The sequence below is a fragment of the Cryptotermes secundus genome, unplaced genomic scaffold, assembly GCF_002891405.2.
Source record: "Cryptotermes secundus unplaced genomic scaffold, Csec_1.0 scaffold541, whole genome shotgun sequence".
In the NCBI taxonomy this organism is placed as follows: domain Eukaryota; kingdom Metazoa; phylum Arthropoda; class Insecta; order Blattodea; family Kalotermitidae; genus Cryptotermes; species Cryptotermes secundus.
In genome coordinates this window covers 318,329-340,942 of record NW_019735467.1, presented here as the reverse complement: position 1 = coordinate 340,942, position 22,614 = coordinate 318,329, and the positions used below count along the sequence as shown (strand labels likewise).

The 22,614-nt window shown below is 40.7% G+C and overlaps 1 protein-coding gene across 3 annotated transcripts in view; it reads left to right on the top strand.

Annotated features, from left to right (window-relative positions):
- Window positions 1–22,614, top strand: part of LOC111869334 (nipped-B-like protein A) — a 238,205-nt gene that overhangs the window by 139,205 nt on the left and 76,386 nt on the right. For all 3 annotated transcript variants that reach the window (XM_023860790.2, XM_023860789.2, XM_023860788.2), the window contains 4 exons: window positions 4,996–5,236; window positions 7,753–8,042; window positions 16,142–16,387; window positions 20,268–20,394. In XM_023860790.2, coding sequence (XP_023716558.1) covers window positions 4,996–5,236; window positions 7,753–8,042; window positions 16,142–16,387; window positions 20,268–20,394 — 904 coding nt within the window. The remainder of the gene's footprint in view (window positions 1–4,995; window positions 5,237–7,752; window positions 8,043–16,141; window positions 16,388–20,267; window positions 20,395–22,614) is intronic.

Below are 22,614 nucleotides of genomic sequence, written 5' to 3'. Positions count from 1 at the left end.
CCAGCTAGATCTATGACTGAGGCATTTGCTGAATATACAGTATGTACCACAACAAAAAGAAACAGGTCAGCCTTGTGCTACACAAGCGTTACTGGCCTCAAGACACACACACACACACAAGTATAGTTGAATGCATCATGTCCAAGCAGAAGACAGCTCAACATAGACAGTACAACTGTATATGTGTGCATACAAGACATTATAAAGAAGACAGTGCTGCATGTAATAAAATAAATGAACACAACCTTACCAGTACCATCATCCAGCCATGTGACAAAAGCCCACAGGTCGTGAAATGTCCAACCAACAGAAGTCCAGAACATATTATGAAAACTGCAGTTCACACCACATTAGCACTGAGACCAGAAGAGATTTTGCATGTTGTCACACCAGACACCTGGGAAGTTGAGATTGTCCAGAGCAAATGTATGTACCTAATGTCCCTTTCCCAGAGTGCTAGAAGGAAGGAATTTGTCCAAAGGAAAGTTGCGAGGGCACCGTGTCATAAATCAGGAGAATGAGAATGTGATGTAATAAGATGTCACAGAGAAAGATGCAAGTGGAGAATATCCAGCAGTAGCCACTGAGCTGAACCATTAGAATGACTTACATCTGATGTTCATGTTACAGACATTCAAGCAATGTTTTTCATGTTATGTTTTGTAATGCGTGTTCAGTTTTGTGGTTTTGTGATTTAAAAAAATTAACAATGTCTCATTCAAAGTGACAAGGAAATGTCATTTGATAGTAAGGAATCATTTAATTCATGATTAAATCAAGTAATATTAAATAGATTATGTGCTTATATGGTAACATTCTTTATGGGTGAAATTGTTAGGTCTTCCACAGATAAGTTGAAGTAACAAATTTTTTGTTGGGTATATGTACGTAGGTGAGTCAAATGAAAAACTTAAATATTTTTTTGAGTATTTCTTGTGCACAAGTGATACAAAGCTGTATCACTTTTCAACATAATCTCCCCCACGCTCAATGCAAGTCCTCCAGCGCTTATAAAGTGCATGAATTCCTTTAGAAAAAATTCTTTTAGTAGTCTGCGTGACCACTCATGCACCGCGTGGTGTACCTCTTCATCAGAACGGAACGTCTTTCCTCCCATTGCTTTGAGTGGTCCAAACATATGGAAATCACTTGGGGCAAGGTCTGGTGAGTATGCCGGATGAGGAAGACACTCAAAATGCAGGTCATTGATGGTCGCAACTATTGTACAGGCAGTATGGGGCCTTGCATTGTCATGTTGTAAAAGGATACCTGTGGACAGCAATCCACGTCGCTTTGATTTGATTGCAGGCCGAAGATGATTTTTTTAGGAGATCTGAGTATGATGCACTGGTGACAGTGGTCCCTCAAGGTGTGTAGTGCTCCAAGATGATGCCTTTTTCGTCCCAAAAGAGAGTCAGCATAACCTTCCCTGCTGATGGTTGTGTTCAAAACTTCTTCCGTTTTGGAGATGAGGAATGGCGCCATTCCTTGCTCGCTCTGTTCGTTTCTGGTTGGTGGAAGTGAACCCAGATTTCATCCCTAGTAACGATTCTTGCAAGGAAGTCATCACCTTGTTCAAAGCGCCCGCAGAAGTTCTTCACAAGCATCAATATGTCAGTCTTTCAATTCAGGAGTCAGCTGCTGTGGCACCCATCTTGCAGACACTTTGTGAAACTGGAGCACATTTTGCACAATGTGGTGTGCTGAACCATGACTAATGTTTAAACTTGCTGCAGTTTCATTTAATGTCACTCGACGGTCTTCCCTCACTATGGCTTCAACTGCTGCAGTGTTCTCTGGAGTCACAACTTGATGTGCCTGACCCGGATGAGGAGCATCTTCCACTGAAATCACACCATTTGCAAACTTTCTACTCCATTTGTACACTTGCTGATGTGACAAACATGCATCACCATACTGCAACTTCATTTTTCCATAAATTTCAATAGGTTTCACACCTTCACTACACAAAAACTGAATAACAGAACGCTGTTCTTCCCTGGTGCAAGTCTCAAATGGGGCAGCCATCTTATACTGGTGCTGTGACAGTGTTCATGAATCTTCACTATGCTGCAACCTACAGGCCATTCTGCATGCTGTTTGTAGCACGCTTACCAACTTACAGGATAATGGCATGAAATTTCGATTTTTATTACAAATTTAAGGTTTCATTTGACTCACCCTCGTAGATATGATATTTTGCTGGCACATATGCATCTTTTTATCTTCACTAATAAATACTTTATTATATCAGTTTTACATTTAGATTCGATCAGGGATAGCTCAGACATACGAGGAGCGTTCCGTATATAATGCCTCCTATTTTCTTTAATGAAAACTACAGCAGATACAGAAAGCATAGAGTTAAATAGAGCAAAATTTCAGCTACTTACAGTTATTTTTCCACATAAATACCACCATCCATTATGCACTTTTGCCAGTGGTGAAGAAGAGCCTGTATGCCATGCCTGTAAAAGTCTGCGCCAGCAGAGGCTACCCACTTTCTTACAGCTGCAGTGACAGCATCGTTGTCTGGAAAATGTTGCCCACATAATCCATCTTTCATAGGCCTAAAGAGATGGAAGGTGCTAAATCGGGGCTATAAGGTGGATGTGGTAGGACAGTCCAGCCAAACTTTGGAATGTGTGCGGTGGTCGCCAAACTGGTATGGGGTCTAGCTTTATCGTGTTGCAAGTGAAAGGTTGTCTGCTTCTCTGGTCGGACTCGGGAAATGCGGGCTTTCAGCTTAGTCAGTGTCATCTTGTAGCATTCAGAATTGACAGTCTCACCAGGGTCCAGGAAATCCAACAAAATCACACCCCGCCTATTCCAAAAGACCGTGCACATCACTTTCCCTGCCGATGGCTGTGTCTTGAACTTCTTTTTTCTTGGGGAATCTGGATGTCGACACTTCATGGATTGTTTTTTGGATTCTGACTCGTAGTGGTGACACCACGTCTCATCCCCGGTGATGATGCTGTCCAGAAATTTGCCACCTTCAGCCTCAAACTAGTGCAACAGATCCTGACAGACTTCTATTCAATGTGTTTTATGGTCCTGTGTAAGCATTCGCGGGACCCACCTGGAACAAACTTTGCGATAATCCAGCTTCCCCAACATTGTTTCCAATGCATTACAGCTGATATTAAGCCGTGCACACACTTCCCTGGTCGTTATCCGCCAATCTGTATAGATGAGCTGATCAAGGTGATGTTCATTGTGAGGGGTGACAGCTGAGCAGGGACGCCCAGGGCGTGGTTTCTCATGCACTTCACTTTCGCCACTGTTGAAACGCACTACCCACCGCCTCACTATGCTGACATTTACTGTATTGTCTCCGTACACCTTTAGCTAGTGTCGATGGATGTCAATGGGTGCAATTTGTTTGGCAGTGAGAAATTCAGTGACACATCTCTGTTTCTTATGCACTTCTATATCAGATGCCATTTTGATAGACTGCTCTTCTGTCACTATCTGTCACATGACAACCAAACTAACAGTACATTGGCAGGAAGGTTCAACGTTTACTACAACACCACCAACATCCAGCTCAGATATTACATATTAACACAAGAAATAGGAGGCATTATATACAGAACACCCTTCATATAATGCCAGGCTACAAGCTGGACGACCAGGGTTTGATCCCTGGCAGGGGAAAGATGTTTCTCTTCTCCATAGTGTCCAAACTGGTTCTGGGGCCCACCCAGCATCCTATCCAGTGAGGGGGGTGCAGCTTCTGCAGGGATAAAGCCATTAGGGGCATGGAGCTCACCACTTGCCTTGTCAAGAATCATGGAGCTATACTTTCTCTCTTCCATATGCCTTGATGGCATATTGCTTAATTAATTAAGCACGTGGGCAATACTGTGTTGTGTTTTATTTAGACCACTGTATATTCACACACATATGCCCTGGATAGAACATTAATGCTCCTGATGTGTATTCAAGAGATGCTTGTTTTGAATCTTGGATGTGACAGCAGTTATCCTGTGTAAGGCGTTTTGTAGTTTTCTGCAGTTCCTCTGTGTGAATGCTAGGATAGTGACTCAAATTGGGCCACAACTTCTGCGTGCCAAATTCTTTGCAGTTCAGTTTTCATTCATCATCCTATTATTTGACATTACTGCTGATGCCACTGTTAAATGAGCCATGAATAAATATGGAGACATGCACTCATGCACATGTGCAAATACAGAAGAACAGTGTGTGTGCATGCACATGCACACACACACCCAACCAACTAGAGTTTGTTACAGTTTATCTTTCAAGGACCCTGGTATGAACTTCTTATGGATCTGAAAAGGTTTGTGACAGTGGTTGGTTCAGTATATGAATATTTTGTTAAAATTTTCCAGTGTAGGTATATTTAGTATTCATGACATTTCAGGGGTTGGCTGTATTCCCATGTTCAAAGTGACTTTTTTTTTTTTTTTTTTGCTGAAGGTTGGGGTCAAATCCAGGACATTTCAGTATTAGGTCACTAAGCTAACCCATAGATCACTGGGGTGACACAGGAATGGTTATGGTTATTATGGCAGTTGTGGTTGTTTTATCTGTTTGGTCACTTACCCTTAGTGAAGGAACCATGTTACACTCATATCTAGGTTTGGGTGTGCCTTTTTCTTGCTAGTTTACACTAGTATATTTCTTTCATTTTTGTGTTGCATTTATGTTCCGTGGTTCTGGTGTTAGGTGATTGAAACAACTTCCAAAATATTATTCATATCGATTATACCTGAGACATTGAGCAATATGATACTGTATTACTTTGAATATGACACATTTAACACGTTTCTTTTCTCTTTGAAAAATTGAGGTGCATCTTAAATTCAAGGAATATGCACCTTTCTAATTTTCCTTCCTAAATCACACCTTCATAAACTGGATTAATATTAAATTTGAGGATGTCTTATGTTCAAAGTAATACGGCATTTATATGAAACTTTATGTTTGTGTATCTGCAAACTTTCAGCATTATATGTTGAATTTTAGGACAGAGGACTTGAAGAGCTTGACTATGAAGAAGAACGTACGCAATTCTTGCAACGGGTGTTACTGGACTATCTAGCTGTTAATGGGCAAAATGATCAAGCACTGACATATGCCAGACATTTCTATCTAGCTCAGTGGTACTGGGATGCTGATGCTGAGAAAAGACGTCCGTCCAGTGGAGGAAAACTTTCTCCCAGCAAACTACTCCTAAGAAAGAAAAAGATGAGAAAGAAACGGAAAGGTTAGTCACTTTGCGCCTCCTGATGGTGGAGAAGCACTTTCCAATCTTATGCTGGAAATATTGTAATATATAATTTTGCTTGTTGGGCTCCAAATTTGGTAGGTTTTTGGCATGGAGTTCTATGTAAATTATACGCACACTTTTTATTGTATCTTGCTCTGCATGGTTTAAATGTTTTGAAATGGAGATTCAATCTAATTCTAATTGGTGCTCATATATAACTTCTGAGCACAGCAAACAATCAATCTGGCATGAACTTTGATTTTCATCAAGAGTTGCATTTCAGTTAACAGTCTTGCATCACACCAGGACTTCCACAAGCTGTAGAAAGAAGGGACTGGCTGGTTAGCAAGTGATCTGCATATTGGTCAATGAATCAACCATTCTTATGTTAACTAGTTGCTGTTGCTCCCGAGGTTGACCAGTACTGCACTTGGGGTACAAGAATTAGGGTGTAATATTCGTGCTTCATGTGGTTTTTGTCAGACCCATTCAATGTTTATCTGTGAGGAAGAGTCAGTAAATAGGTCACAAATGGAAGTAAAACTGTTGTAACAGACGTAATAGGTTTTCTATGTGTATCACTAAGCAGCAGCACAGTCCAGCTTCATGACAGCCTAGGTAGCAGATGTGCATGTGCGTTCAGAGGCTGATTTCAGTAGTCAAAATGGCGACCATGGTTGAGGAGGATGCTGCTGAGGAGCAGTGTTCCAGTGTGCGTTTTTTATGGGCAGAAGGACTCAGTGCAAAGGAGATTCATAAAGAAATATTTCCTGTTTATGGTGAGAAGTGTTTGTTACATAAAGCTGTTCACAGATGGGTTGAAAAATTCTCTCAAGAACGTTTGAAAGTTGTAGATGATGCCTGACCAGGTTGCCCTGTTGAGATTATGTCAGAAGCAACTGTGCATTGGGTGGAAGAGATGATTTGACCTGACAGAAGGATAATGATAGACATTGTAGATTCTGCACTGGGGTGTTCCCGTGGTTTAGCATACAGGATAGTGCATGATCATTTGTAGTTTCGGAAAGTGTGCTCACAGTGGATGCCCAGACACTCGGGAATTGAGAAGAAATTAACTGAATGGGTCTGCCCTTGCCATGTCTCTCATGGTATGCTGATGGAGGAGAAGTGATGCTTAACAGGATTGTTACTGGGGACGAATCATGGGTGCATCACTACCAAATCAAAGTGTGCTTCAATGCAATGGAAACATCCCAGTTCACCTTCAACCATAAAGCTTAAGGTTACACCATCAGCTGGGAAGGTTATGCTTCCCATGTAATGGGAGTCTCAAGGACTACTGTTAGCCCATTTCCAGAAGCATGGTGAAAATGTGAGTTCTGCATTGTACTGTGAAGTTCTATTGAAGTGTCGGGATGCAGTTCACAGAAAACGTCCAGGCCAACTGGCAAGAGGGGCACTGCTTCATAATGACAATGCCAGACCCCATACAGCCTGAGCAACCCAGGAGAGAATTCAGGGAATATGGTGGGAGCTTCTTCAACATCCGCCTTACAGCCCTGACCTGGCCCCTAATGACTTCCTTCAGTTTGATCTGCTAAAAAATCATGTTGGTAGCAAATGTTTCACTGATGATGAAAAGTTTTGAAATGGAGATGTGGAAGTGACTGAGACAGCAGTCAAAAACTTCTGTGCTGTGGGTCTCATCTCATTGGTAGAGCAATGGGACAAGTGTAGCAATGTCACTGGAGGATATGTCGAGAAATAAATGTTTTTTCCAAGTCTCAATATTACACGTTTTATATTTTATATATTGTGACATGTTGCGCAAAGGAGAACCCCCCCCCACCGGCAGTGACGCAGCGGGTGAGTCAGCGCTCCCCTCCCACTCCTCCGCACGGTAACGTAACGGTGACGCAACAGGATTGTTACGGTAGTAACAGCGGTTACTACCGCTAGCGTTGCTAGCAACACAGCGCCAGGCAACAAGGGTGCCTATTACGTGGCCGTTTTCCGTATTGTCTGATCAAGGCTACATAAGGAGCAGCGAAGGCTATTCCCAGTTAGTTGTACTGAGTCAGTCAGTCAGATAGTCCTGGAGCTACCTACGAGTCAGTCCTCGAGCTACCTCCGAGTTAGTTCCGAGTTAGCCAGCAACCAGTCAGTTGTATTCTGGCATTTGGAGTATAGTATTTGTGATACTGCAGATAGCAGTAAGCGTAAATCTGTAATTTGGGTGATTGTAAGTGCGAATGTGAAATAAAATTCACTACATCAAATACCTGGTGAAGTTATTTGTCGTGTTATACGCCCAATGCGCGACAATATATTAGTAACCTGTTTACGGACTCTCCCTTGTATATCATTGCTTGTTTTTCCCCTGTATCAGTACAGTGCCAAAATAGAAATACGCAACATACAAGATTCACAAATAACAATAAACATATTGTAAATCAACTTAAACATGCAATGAATGTTTTTGACATTACACAGTTTTCATAGTGAACATATCTTATCTTGTATCTTAGTCAAATTTGGTGTTTACATTTCAGATGAAAGCAGTGCAGAGGAAAGTTCAGGATGTTCAGAACTTGATGACGATGAAGATAATAAAGTGCCATGGCAAAGTAATGAACATAAGAATGCCTCACTATACAGGTTGATAGAAATTCGAAAACAGTTCCTTGTGAGCAAGATTCGGCCATTTCAGGACAGTGTTGGTGCAGGAAACAGAACTCAAGTTCTGCAAACTTACATTGATTATGAAAGTGCAGAACTTATTTCACGATACTTGGCGTCCAAGAGGCCTTTCTCACAAAGTTTTGATAGGTATCTTCAGCAGGTCAGTAAAGTTATACAGGGAGGCTACTTGAAGGGCTGCTGCAAATCATTCAGCCATTCAAGGGAAGTTCCACATGGTACCCACATCATGCTAGTTCACCCATATTTGAACTCATGAAATGATTGACAAATCAGTAGTCTAGATGATTTTAAAATGTCTCCATATCAACCCATTAGGTCACTGAACAGCTGGTATCAAGCAAGTTCTCTCCAGTAGCAACCCAATAAATTACTAAAATGCTGGCATTAAGCAAGTGCATGCATTATGTGCATGGTCACTTATAAATTCTGAATCTCTTGTTGCTACTCTTAATGTATTTGACCTTTGTCATTAGCAGTCATGATTCAATCATGTTGTTTCCTGTGTTGAATTGCCATGGTAGATTTACACATTGTAGCAACGAGTGTTCATGTAAGATAATTGTGTGAAAAGTGGTGTAAGACGAGTAAGTAATTTAATAAGCTTCCGGGCATTGCAGTTCTGAATGAAAAAGATTTTCTCTCGGTCTTGAATAAACTACAGACAGGGTCATTATTGAAAAAATTAAAGGTACCAACTCAAGACACTGAGTGCTCATGGAAGAGAAATTGGATTAAATTGGTACCAAGCTGGAATGCCCCAGTAGAAATTCCTTTAGACATAGTGCATATGAGACAAGGGTTCAGAGTTAGTTTCAAGTCTGATCTGGTTCTGAAGATGAACTTCAGTGTGTGTGTGACCGTTTTGTGAAGGTGTAATGAATGCACTCATAACAACAGGGACCGTTTTCTGCATCTTCTGTGATCTTGGTGGGTTCTGTTTGTGATTTGTTCATCTGTGAACTTAATAATTGCACTGTGACCCTAAACACATGGCGAAGAGTAGATATTAGGAGCTCATCTCTCTTCTGACAGAGTGGCTGAATGGTTTGCTGCATGCTTTCGAATGATCTCCCTGTATTTTAAAGGCACTTGGAGAATTCTCATATGGTTACTGGTTGTGGTTGTGCCTGGTGATCTGAGTGAGTAGTTCTTTATTTATCTTATCAGTATTATGTGCACTACAGTTAACAAGAACAGTTAGTTAATGCAGTTCATGGAAACAGTTACTGTCTATTCCAAGAATCACTTTAAACATATTATGGTATATGGACCCATTGCTAGGCAATGGCAGCAAAACAAACAACAAGGCAACAGCTCTGAAAATATGCAACAACCTGGAGCCATTTCTAGGAAGCAGCTTGCCCACACCAGTGGAAGTACTATTGGAAGTCGTGTTTTCTGTGGGTCCTCTTTGGGGCTGTACTACTTGACCGACCAAGTTGGAGTAGTTAGTGAGTGCAGTGCAGTGCAATGAAGTGAAGAGGTTGATGAGTTAGTCAGAGAACTGCAGTTCAGTCGTTTCGATCTGTTGTTGTTAGCAGCTAGTAGGTAAGGCATGGGAATAGTTTGGGAACGCAGAGTAAGGGAACATTGGCAGTTGGAAGCCCTTACGTGGCAACAACTGGTGAAGACAGCAGAATGAGAAGACTTAGTACATGTTGTAGTGAACTGCAGTGTGTGAATTAGCAACAGCACTATAGTTAGTTGTGGTTACACTCTATAAATGGTCAATAAATCTAATTACTAATCTAAACCCCATCTGTAGTCATTCCATAAAATTGTGACAGATGGTTTCAGAAGTGGTTGGATTGGAGACCACAGGAAGAAGCTATGTTGTGACACTGTGGAGATGGAACAAATGATGACACACCTGCTGGCCAAAATAAAAATCAAAGAGGTCACCTGAAAGAATAATTGAAGCCAGCCAAAAACACCCAAAGAAAGAAATATGAGCTGGCCAAGCACTCCTGAAAATTGACACCACCCTTTTGGAGGCCAGTTGAGACAAGTTGGGGGCTGCAGTTGAGCAGCAGGACGTCCCTAAGAAAAATGCCACAGTGGAAACTATCATAACACTGGAGGACCAATCTGGGGACTGGTGTTTAGCCATAGGGCGCCAGTGACAGCCAAAGAAATAGACCCAGGGCAATGGTGGGTCTTTGAAGAAGTTGGCTGCTGCCTGCAAATGGATGATATACCATGCAGTTCCTGCACGGCATAAGGGACGCAGTCATAAAGGGACTGAGGGTTGAGAAGAGGTGACAGAAGGACTCGGAATGCAACAAGGGCATATAGAACTGAGGCCTGAAACAGTAGCTCTGCCTGGGAAGCAAGGAGACATTTTATGAGGCCCTCCATGAGGATTAAAAAAACAAGGCGGTAGTTCAGGAACCCAGAATAAGGGGAACATCCGCCATTGGAAGCTGTTACCAGGCAGTGACTGCTGAAGACATGGCAGACTGAGAAGGATTAACCCTTCACCGCCGGCAGGCCTTTAAATTTCTACTCAACTCCTATGCCGGAGGGTATTTAAATATTTAGATTGAGGAGTCCAACATTTCACATATAGTGTAATAAATTGGTAGAAACTGGAGTTTTCTTTTTCTAATTTTCACACTACATTCAGAAATGAATATAGAATCAGTGTATTGATGCACACTGCTTTAAAATAATTTTTTTGGCACAGTAAGCCTATAAAAATGAGGAATGATAGAATCATATTACCTTAGAAGTTCAGCTGTGTCTGTTAGTCATGAAAACATTCCATACAGAGTCCCACGTCACGCATGTACCACCAGTACACAGTTTTTGACACACAACACACCATTTCTGTGGTTTTGATTTCTTTGCAGTTGGTGGAGTCTTGGTTATAAAATTTTTTTCTCTTAGATGGGACACTGTTTTGTCTGACGAATGTCAACCTGGCACTTATGTTCTACAGCATTAGCATATTTCACATAGAGTCCCCCAATTAACACATCACACACCGCCGATTTGAATACTTAAATCACCCTGGGGACCGGCATTATTAAACCTACTATCCTAACTTGTGCACTGTTCACTTTAAAAATTAATATAAAGTCTCCTAATTAATTTTATGAACTAAAATTTTTTGAGAACACGTACCAATGCTCCTAGAAGTGCTTGAGACTGTGATATTTCTGGAAACATTCCCCTTTGTGAAGTGCCGTTACACAGAACTTGCAATGTAGACAGTCATACTCCTTTTTTGTGAACTGTGCAAACACGGCATTGCCTAGAACGATGCTTCCTCTTGGAATGTTCACTCTTCACAATTTTCACGAGGGTATGTTTCTGCATATCACCTGAGAGTTGCCCTGGGGAGTCCACATGAGGCCTGCATGGGGTGGGAGTTGAGGGGTCTGGTCGCACTAAGCCTGTTTCTGACTCTGGTTCCGCCACCACCATCTGGTCTGTAGCCAAGGCCTTTGACACATTCATGAGAAATGCTTTGTGTTTCAATTTTGAATCAGGGTTTAATTTTTTTTTTTTTTAGATTTTTTGCTGTCTCCACAATCTTACTACCATTTTCGTTGGAGCTACTGTCACTTTTACTGTCTGTGGCCACAATTCTTTATTGTCCCCTGTCACTGCCACTTTCTGAGTCACCACCGCTACATGTCTCACGAGGCACGTAAGCTAGCTCTTCGGAGAAGAATTCATCCTTGATCCATATTCCACTACTAACTTGCTGGCTGTTAAGCGGCCTCCGTAGTCTAGGGGTAATGTTCCCACCTCGTGACTCAAGGTGTGCAGGTTCAAACCCGGCAGAGGTCGTGGAATTTTTAAGGGCGGAAAAATTCAGGGAACAAGTGCTCCTGGAGGGACTTTAAGCCATGGGTCCCGTTTCGTAGCTTTACGGCACGTAAAAGAACCTCATGTCCCAAGGGGACCACTGAGCCAAATTCAGGACATTTCCTGCCCAACAGTAGTCTCTAACGCCTCTGGTAGATGGGGGAAGCATCGAGATACCACTGAGCCTGTAGAGGCCGAACTCGCTGGCTGAGTCGGGACTGATGGCACGCACCAGTACCGGTAGGGAATAGAGACTGGTAGAATATCATAGAGGGTCGCACAATGGACCAACAGTTGGTCTAAGTGCATGGGGAAACCCAAGACCGACAATTCCTTTGGAATGGGTTAAGATAACAGTGAGATCATGTTACTGAATACTAAGCAAACATTCCGGAGTCTTATTACCCAGTAGTCATGCAGCTGCATGGCAAGAGAGCAAGGTATAGTGTGTTGCAACCTAACGTATCCTAAAATCATGATATCATGAGACCGGTCTGTCACGTTTAAAAGTGTAAAGCATGATATCATGCGGCCAGTCCTTCAAGTGTTAACTGAATCCTGATTGACAATTGATCTGTCCTTTTCCTTGTGTTATTCCTAGATGTTATCACCTTCAGAAATTTTCTTTTTGTCCCTTGTAGTTTTGCATATTCTCCCTGTGGATGTTAGTGCTTTTCTCGATCTGTCATTTACCAAAGAATTGAGAAGAGGACAAACATCCATTTTCAGTGTCTAATTCCAAATATGGTAAAACTTTTGTTCTGATTCGGTTTGCATTAGATATATTCTCCACTGTTCATGACACAACACAGCTGGCCAATTTGTTCCTTCTAGCCTCAGCTAACCACACTGCATGATGCATATTTATAGAACAAAGGGGAATTACAGTAGTACCATTCATATAGTGAACTCTTTATAGTAGCAATTATAGCACACCTCTTAGAGTCAACGTCATGTCTCAAAGTTGTAGATTCTCCACATATCTTCTGGTAGTTACAAATACCAATGTTAAAGCAGCACAGTTCAGAATATGCCTCAAGAGAATCAAATTTTCATTTGATCAGCATGGAGGATAGCACACAGTATCGATCTAACATATTTAGTTCATAAGAATTCCTGTAGGCAAACGTAGGTTTGTATAGTAACAAGCGCACCAAGTGTTGAAATAGAGAACTCTTTAAAAGAATCAAATGTAGTACAACTCCCATGGGAAGTTCAAAGTGGGACAATGAATATACAAAATGATAGCCTGAAATTTCCTCTTTAATTTCATTCCAAAAGAATTACTTTACATGAAAAAAAATGGTTCAAAATACGAGCTGAAACTTAATGCCACAATATGCGTGCCCCATACTGACTCCGGCGACGTGACAGAAGGCGCTGGCATGCAGTGTACTGAGCCCGGCACTGAAGGGTTAATATATGCTATAGTGAACTGTGGAGTGTCTGAATGAGCAGTAGTGGCGTAATTTCTTGTAGACACTAACTTCAAGTGGTCAGTAAGTCCAATTACCAATCCAAATCCTATCTGTAGTCACTCATACACGTGACAATATGAATACAATCTTGTGTGAAAAATGCAAAAGTTTTAACACTTAAAGTAGGTGATACAGTTAACTACTGTACTTGAAAGATTAATGTCTGAAATAAATAATGCCTACACCTTACAAGCTTCCGTAAAGGAAACTCTGCTGTAGATCCTACTGAGTTGAGTGTGTGCATATGTGCTTGCTTGCTTGCATACATACTTACAATTTTGGTCCATCCTGCAGCAAAATGAATGAATCTATGTAAGGAAGTTTTGTTGTATTAAATAGGGATCTGTGCAAAATTCTTATAAAGAAACTTTTTCTTTATATAAAACTTGTATATAATTATGATAAAAAAGTCTTTATACAGAGAACCAGATTCTACATAAATAAGTAAGCTATTTAATCAGTAATATAGGATTATGTAAGATTTGAGGCTTTCACGGCGGTGACTATGAAGAAAGCAGTCTTCTGGGATTTGGCACCGTGGTTCCTCCGAAACGTCGGTTAACACCACATATACACGGTGCCAAATCCCAGAAGACTGCTTTCTTCAATATAGGATTAATTTCTGAAATATTTATTATGTTAATTAAATGCTGGAAGAACTTGAGTCAAGAATTACACCAAGTTTTATGCCACAAGTGCACGTGATAAATAATGGTAGAGTTAGAATGTGAATGTTGTGACATGTAGAGCTATTTCTATGCAACACCCGAAGTATGCACAAGCAGCAATAGAAGCAGGATTGCAAGAGGTGCTTTTATGTTGTTCACATATAGGTAATGGGCCAATAAACACATTCTTGACAACAAAAGAGATGTTTTCTAAGTGGTTCGCATATATACATTGCTGAATAACAGGCCAATAAAGACACATTCTTGATGACAGAAGAAAATGTTTTCCATTGTGTCCATGCCAAGGGGTTATCTTGAATACAATCGGTGCTACCGTCAGTCATTTGTACAGGAGTTCATTTGATGGTTCAGCTATGGAGTGTTAACCAGCAAACAGCAGAAGCTAAGGTTTATTACTAGAAAACATCCCGTGGAGACACGCCAGAGGAATAACCAATATGCAGAGGTGCTACCGAGTAATGACTAGTGAAAGTAGATTGAGAAGACTTAGGGTGGAGTGATTTGTAGTGTGGAAATCAGCAATAGTGTAATTTTTTTTTTGTAGTTAATGACTGGTAAGTGGTTAGAAAATCTCTTCACCAATACAAACCCTGTTGATAGCCACCCTTGTACCTGACAATTGGTGTCAGAAATGGTATGATCAAATTATTGGATTTATGATTGCATAGCATAGTTATGTCACCACATTATGGAGATGGAACAAATGATGGAGAGGCAGATAGGTTCTCTGAAGGCAGAACTGAAAGCCATTTGAGAAGAAATGATGACAAGGTTGGGAGCCAAGATATACATCAATCTAAGGTAAATCATAGAAGGAATGAAGGAAAGCCAAAAAAGATGAAGCCGACCGAGAAATGATGGAGGCATGTCTGGAGGGCAAAGAGTGAACCTCAGGTGAAAGTATGTCTGTGGTGGTGCATGAGGAGGTCCCTAAGGAAGATGCAGCAGTGGAAAGTTGCATAGGAGCATAGCCAAAAGCTGAAGGAATGGACCCAGGGACATTGTGGATCCTGGAAGAAATTGGCTGCTACCGGCAAAGGGATAACCCGCTTTACAGGAGTGACACGACTCAAGGTACATATCGTTAGGATGAATCAAATGGAAGTCAAGGATGAACAAAGAACTTTGAAAACACAGAGATTCAGGAGGGTGTGTCAGCCGAAACTGGAACGCAGAAGTGGAATTCAGGACCCAGGCACAAGACGACAGCTGCATCGTAAAATCAAGAGGCCACCAGATTGGTTCAACAGGAAGGCCTTTGGACTGGAGTTTGTGAAGCAAGCAGCTGTGAGGTCCTTCAGTTTGCAGAAAGTGAGGGACTGGACATTGTGGAGGGGTTGGCCTGCTCCAAAATGGGAAAGGAGCCTGCTCACAGCTTTAGCACTAGATGAGCCAGAAATATGGGAGAACTGGCCACTCGGGATAATTTTGTCCCCAACATTTGGGGGGAAAGAAAAACTTTGGATGATGGTGATATACCTGGCTTGACTGGAACCTTTTCAGAGAGCTGTTCAGGGTGAACAGCACTAAGGCGGGAGCAGGGGGGTCGGTTGGAGAATAAACGCCAGGAGAAGAAAAAAGACAGAGCAACTTGCAGGAATGTTATATTTTAGCATCCTGTTGCACTGATTTATGTTCATGATTTATTCTGACCGTCTTACAGTGCATATATTGATTCACCTTACTCTTCTCTCTTGCACTACATGTTTCAGCACAAAAGTGCCATCTTCAGGTGCTTTTTGATGTACGTCGAACTACTTCATTGCATGCCTTGTTGTGTTTATTCTAAAATAACTAAAATATATAATCGTCATATATATTGATAAATTTTAAATATTAAAAATATTAAAACTGTTCAGGATTTGTCATCCTTATGTCGTATCTCAATACGCAAGTCACACCTATCTTCTTCTATTGGAGTATTCTTCCTACTTTCTTGTGTATATTGTGCTTTGTGTTGTGTCTTGCTCCTGTGACTGCGTGTGTTATACTGCTGGGCCTGCTGGGTATGTGTGTGTGTGCTGTCTTCATTTTGAAGACGAAGAAAACGAAGACATCACACAGAAGAGTACATGAGCTGGGTGAGAACTGCGGGATATTCAAGTCCAGCTCAACTTAAATTATGTGAAAATTATGCAGTGGCTGAGAATGTTACTGCAACAGTGAAGAGTTTTGTGCGGTTTGCTCTTATAATGTTCACATTAGAACATTTGTACTCTTTGCATTTGTTAATAGAATCATTTTCGTTTCCACAGATACTGTTTGTTCTCACAGAGAGCTCTATAGCAATCCGAACCAAAGCAATGAAATGCTTGACAATGGTTGTAGAAGCAGATCCAGCAGTTTTGGGAAGAAATGATATGCAAAGAGGTGTTCGCCATTCGTTCTTGGACCAGTCCACATCCGTAAGGGAAGCAGCGGTAGACCTTGTTGGAAAGTTTGTTCTGAGTCGACCAGAACTGATTGACAAATACTATGACATGCTTTCAACAAGGATATTGGTAAGTTCAGTGTCTCTTGCACTTGAATTTCGATATTCTGACAGTTAACAAGGTCTTCAGTTTCTCTGAGTCACTCATTCACTCATGGAGCTGAGCCCTTCTTGAGAAACTGCCAATTCTGCAGCTACTCAAGAACTTCCCAGCATTTTAGGGAACCCAAAAGTTCATTACCAAGTTCACAAGAGCCCTCCACTAGTCCCTATCCTGAGCCAGATCAAACCAATTTATAACATCACATCCTATCTCTCTTCTGAGATCCATTTTGATATTGTGCACCCACCTACATATTAGTCTTACAAATGGTCTCTTTCCTTCCGGCTTTCCCACCAATATCCTATATGCATTTGTGCTACATGTCATGCCCATCTCATTCTCCTCGGCTTGATGATTCTAATTATACTTGGGAGAAGAGTACAAGATATGAAGCTCCTCGTTATGCAGTTTTCTCCAACCTCCTGTCACTTCATCTCTTTTCGGTCCAAATATTCTTCTCAGCACCCTGTTCTCAGACGCCTTTAGTCTGTGTTCCTCCCTTAAAGTCAGAGACCAAATTTCATACACATTCAGAACCAAAGACAAAATTATAGGTTTGTGTATTGTAATGTTTATGTTTTTGGACAGCAGATGAGAAGACAAATGGTTCTGGACTGAATGGTAGCAAGCATTACCCAAGTTCAATCTCCTCTTAATTTCCTTCTCAATCAGGTTTTGATTTTTTGTAATTGTTCCCAAATATCTGAACTGTGCCACATTTTCAAAACATCTGTTACCTATCTTTAGTTCATGATGTTGCCTGTATTATGGTGGTGAGACTGGGTTTCTCTGAGTACAAGCTGAAATTATTGCGCAGAATACCTATCATTTCACATACTTTCTTACGCCTTTATTTTCCTAAGATCTACAAATGAAAATTGAAAAATTTTGAAACTTAAGGAAAATATGCATTACACAGCTACTCGTGGCATATGCCCCAATTCTTGGGAATAGAATTCAGGAAAAAGAAATTTGTTAAACAGTTGGTACACACATTAAGGGACTGCCTAATACAAATTAATCAAGGAAGATATAAAATCAGGAAAATGAGAATGATAGAACATAAAAATGTTTTCGTACAATAACTTTGGAATATAATGTAAAATACAAGGGTAAGTCAATAAGTAAGTTACAAATGGATATAGAACTTAAAACAAATAAGAGTACTGATTTGAAAAATGCTTTTATTTCTCAACATAATCTCCTTGTACATTGAGGCACTTGTCCCATCGTTTCACAAGCCCCTGAAAACCAGCAGCATAAAATTCTTTGCGCTGCTGTTGGAACCAGGCGGTGACTTCCCTTTCTCCAGCTTCCTTGTCAAGAATATGTTCAGCCAAACAATGATGTTTAAGATGGGTGAACAAATGGAAGTCGCTTGGAGCAAGCTCGGAGCTATATGGAGGATGTTCGAGGACTTCCCACTTGAAGTTTCGCAGCGTATCATTTGTCTTGTTGGCAGTATTCGGATGCGTGTTGTCAGGCAAGAGCAACATGCCTTCGGTGAGGAGCCCTGGTCACTTCCGTTGAATGGCCTCAAGTTTCCTGAGGATCTTACAGTAGGAGCAGGCATTTACGACTGAACATCTTCCCGACGATGAAGCTGTAGAAAGGGAAATTACCACCTGGTTCCAACAGCAGCCCAAAGAATTTTATGCTGCTGGTTTTCAGGGGCTTGTGAAATGATGGGACAAGTGCCTCAATATACAAGGAGATTATGTTGAGAAATAAAAGCTTTTTTCAAATCAGAACTTTTATTTGTTTAAGTTCTATATCCATTTGTAACTTACTTATTGACTTACCTATGTATACATGTCTGAACACTCTAAAAATACAAACGTAAATTTAAATATGGTTCGTTGCGTAGTTTGTAATGCTTTATCAAGTGCACATAGCATCAGTAAGACATAATGGTGATTGTAACTGATGAATGGAAAGGATGTGGAAGAAAATTATTGTAGCCTATTTCAGGGTACAGTCCCAGCATCTCCCTGAATGGCCTGGCAAATATTGTAGATACCTAGTTACTTCGTTCCTTTAATGAGACAAGGAGAACCTTTTGTTTCTTCTTTCCTTGCGCTCTTAGCCTGCAAACTCATTTTCAACTTTGTTGCACCTTACAGTAATTCAGTTCTCAGTATCACATTGATACATGTACTTTCTGGCTGCCATTTGTTTTCGTCTTCATGAAGTGTGACAGCACTGTCATCATTGTTGCTGATACAGTCAACTGAGAAAGCAAAATTCACAAAGCAGTTCTTGATTGTAGTGGATGTTACCAACTTTTACTTCAAAATGCATTGCAGGCAGCACATCCAGCCTCATTTGTGTAGCATGTTGGAGTATTCCCCCATCTGTCATGGCTGCTATGTTCCGAATCATCTGTTTTCTGTAATGACTTGGATGATTCCCAAGTCTAAAGGCTGTAACTGGCTGGTATAGTTATCTGAGAGAAACGTACTTAATGTTGCTGAAAAATGTGGTATTCTTCAGATGAGCAACTCACTGATCAGTGAAAAACAGGATTTTTAACAAGTTGCTATGTAATTTTCAGATGTTTTGTTTGTCATCCATGAATTTATATTAGCTTCATATTTTGTAGGTAGTTTCCTGACATTCTTCAAGTAACATTTTCCAGCTACAAGAGGCAACATTTTATCACTGCTATCTGCAATTGCATGCAAGGTGCACAGTATCCCACTGTTTAGATTTTATTCTACCAATGCAGAAATTTCCTTGAAATGTGATGGCTTTGCTAGTTTGTAATTTGAAAAGTAGACATGTCTCATTGGCATATATCACACAGTTCATAACTTGGGAATCTATGTCTAGCAACTTGCTACCTAGCAACGACTCATTTGTTGCTGTTCGTTGCAGCAGGAATGTGATTACTGAGCCCTTGCCTACCAGTGGACGTCTGCTCTGGCTCCACTATTCTGCCTTTCAGGTGGTGTTTACCAAGCCATTGTCTAGCAATGGATTATTCTGTCACATTATTCTGAGACACGTCAGAATTGAAGGTGACTTAGTGCACAGAGGCTATGTGCAAAAATCGTCTTATGCACGTTAAGGTGTAGTGAAGTCACATGGTACATGTGCAAATCGCTTGTAGCTATGCATCACCCAACTGACAGTATATATTTTTACACTGAGCCATTTGCAATTGCTGGCAGGGAAGGAAGTCTGTTGCCTCAGGTAAAAAATTCTGAATGTTGACCTATAGAACAAAATCTGTAAAAGTTCGTCATCAGAACTAGAAAAATGAAGTGTAGGCTCATGGAAAATGTAACCATGCAGATCCATGAACTCAATTAAAGTTTAACGTTGTGGGCATTCGGCTGGGACCATGCAAAGAATTTATAACTTTATGAAAACACAATTTATGATTGTAGAATCAAAGTTTCACTGTATAAAATTTATCTTACCACTCTGAGAATGTTCTGAAATAGGTGGAATTTTAAGATTACAGTGTTCTAGGATGTAATGCATGTAGTTTCATACAGAGGTATCAGTGTTTCAGAGGAACCCGCTGCCTCCATCTTCGTGCTAGTAGGTCAACGGAGATCCTACAACCTGATGATGAGGCCAGCACGTTTCTCCAAGTTTTGTGTCAACACATCCCATATGACCATAATCTCTATATTGATTGAAGTTAAAACATTAAAGCTTATACAATAATTTATTATTAAAAAATCAAATGTTAATAATAAATCAAGAAAGTTTGTTTTTCTCAGTGTATGCTGTAGCCATGTACTCTTATTACAGTCATTCTCTGTAATGATTTTACTTTTTGCTCTCAGCAGTACCAGTTCTCCCCACCAAAATAATGTAATTTTAATATTTTCAGGATACCGGCGTTAGTGTCAGGAAACGAGTGATCAAAATCTTGAAGGATATTTGTATGGAATGTCCAGAATTTCCAAAGATTCCTGAAATATGTGTGAAGATGATTCGCCGAGTGAATGATGAAGAAGGTAACCTACTCATACGTGTACATTTCATAATAGTTAGGTTGTAGCTGTTGAAATTATGGTGGCAGATTATGAATGAATTTATTTTCACAGCCATTCAATAAACTTGCCATTGATACAATAATTGAATGCACTGCCAGTGCACGTCATAGGACATAAGGAAATATGTTAAGCATGTGTCAGTCTAGAAGTTGAGAAGTACAAGGGTTGGATAAAAAGTAGTGGCAACACTGCTGTAACATGAAAGATGTGCGTCAGGTGACACTAGCGCCGTCTGTAGCTGATAGCAGAAGTTCGGTTGAAGTAGTGCAGTGAGTGGCTCTGGCTGTGTTTCATTGAGTTGCATTGTACATTGTCTTGAAGTGCAGGAGCCCAATTCAAGCGCCCTAAGAACATGTTTACGAAACAAGAACAATGCTCCTGGATAAAAATTGAAGTTGCACAAGGTCGTAGTGCACAAAACTGTTATCAGGGTCTGCAGAAAGCAAGTGGTGATGCTGCTTTGCCATATCACACAGTCGCATGATGGGTGAAATTGTTCTGTGAAGGGAAGGATGCCATTCAGGACAGCCATCATTCAGGAAAACCCCATGTTGACAACCACACAATCCACCTTCTTGCTTCTTTGCTGGATGTCGATCGTCGATGGGCTGCGTGGGAGTTAGCTGCTGAGATAGGCGTATGTCACGAAACCGTGCTCCACATTCTGCATGATATTCTTGGATACCGCAAAATTTCAGCATGTTGGGTACCCCATGCAATGTCCGAGGTGCAACAATGGCAGCGTTATGCAATTGCACAGGTCTTGTTTGGACAGGTACCAGAAGGAAGGCGATGACTTCCTTGGAAGGATCATCACTCTGGACAAAACTAGGGCTTGCTCATACGAACCACACTTGAAGCGACAATCACATGAATGGACGCATCCTGGCTCTCCTTGTCCAAAGAAAGTGCGCCCTACACAGAGTAATGTGAAGGCGATGTTCATTGTGGCATATGACACTGATGGAGTGATACTGCGCCACACTGCACCTCAACGATAGAGAGTAAACGCTGCCTACTATTGCAATTTTCTGCGTAATCATCTTCGTCCAGCATTCAGGAGAAGGCGACGACACTTGTCAATGAACCCCATCATCCTTCATGACAATGGAAGGGCTCATACTGCTGACACTGTCAAGGATCTCCTTCGCCACTGGCAATGGGAGATACTGCAGCATCCGCCATACTCACCTGATATGAGTCCATGCGATTATGATATCTTTGCCAAAATGAAAGAACCACTGCGAGGGTTACGTTACAACACAAGAGAGGAGATTATTCATGCAGTAGGGCGGTCACTGCTGGACATCAACAGAAGTGGACGCACTGATGGTGTACAATGCCTTCCAAAAATTTAGGAGACGGTACTACACATGGGTGCGGTTATATTGAAGGAATGTAGGTGTGTTTACCTCAGGTAATAAAGTCATTTCAGAACTACAGAGGTGTTGCCACTACTTTTTATCCAACCTATATATCTTGATATGAACTTCGGTTTTTGGTCTTGAACTTTAATAATTTTCAGATAACTGCTTTTGCTTTAACAGTAGCACACAGAAGTACCTTCTCCATGATAGTTGTAATGGTTGACAGTGATAGTAAAAATCAATAAATCAACAGAATCCCTCCTCCCCACCCCCTTCTTCTCATGGTGGAAAAAGAACATGACAGCAGAATTGGTTTCTTATAAATAAAATTACTTAAGAAAAATTTTTATTTAATAAGGATCTCATATGAGAAGTGATGAATACTACACTTTAATGTATTGTGAAAATAAATGTTATAAATTGTGATTACACTCTCATTCAGTATATTCTCACTGTCATATTGATTCTTAAAATTTTTCCAAAATCTCAGCTCAAACTGAAAAACTTCCTTTTTGCACATGTATAAATTGTATACTGGAGAAGTTACTAAAGAATTAGACACTGTAAATTTATCTAACTGGATTTTAAAATTAATAGTGAATAGTTGGATTGCTTGTGTAGGTGTAATACTTCTTAACCTTTATCGGACGAACGTCATCATATGATGTCGTTAAAAGTTAGGGCAGCTGGCCGAATGTCATCATATGATGTCGCGGATTCCACGCGTGTAAGGTTTTTTTTTAATATTATATTAAAAATATAAATTGTTGTTCTATTTACATGATTTTTGGTCACCACCTTTATAAGGAGACAG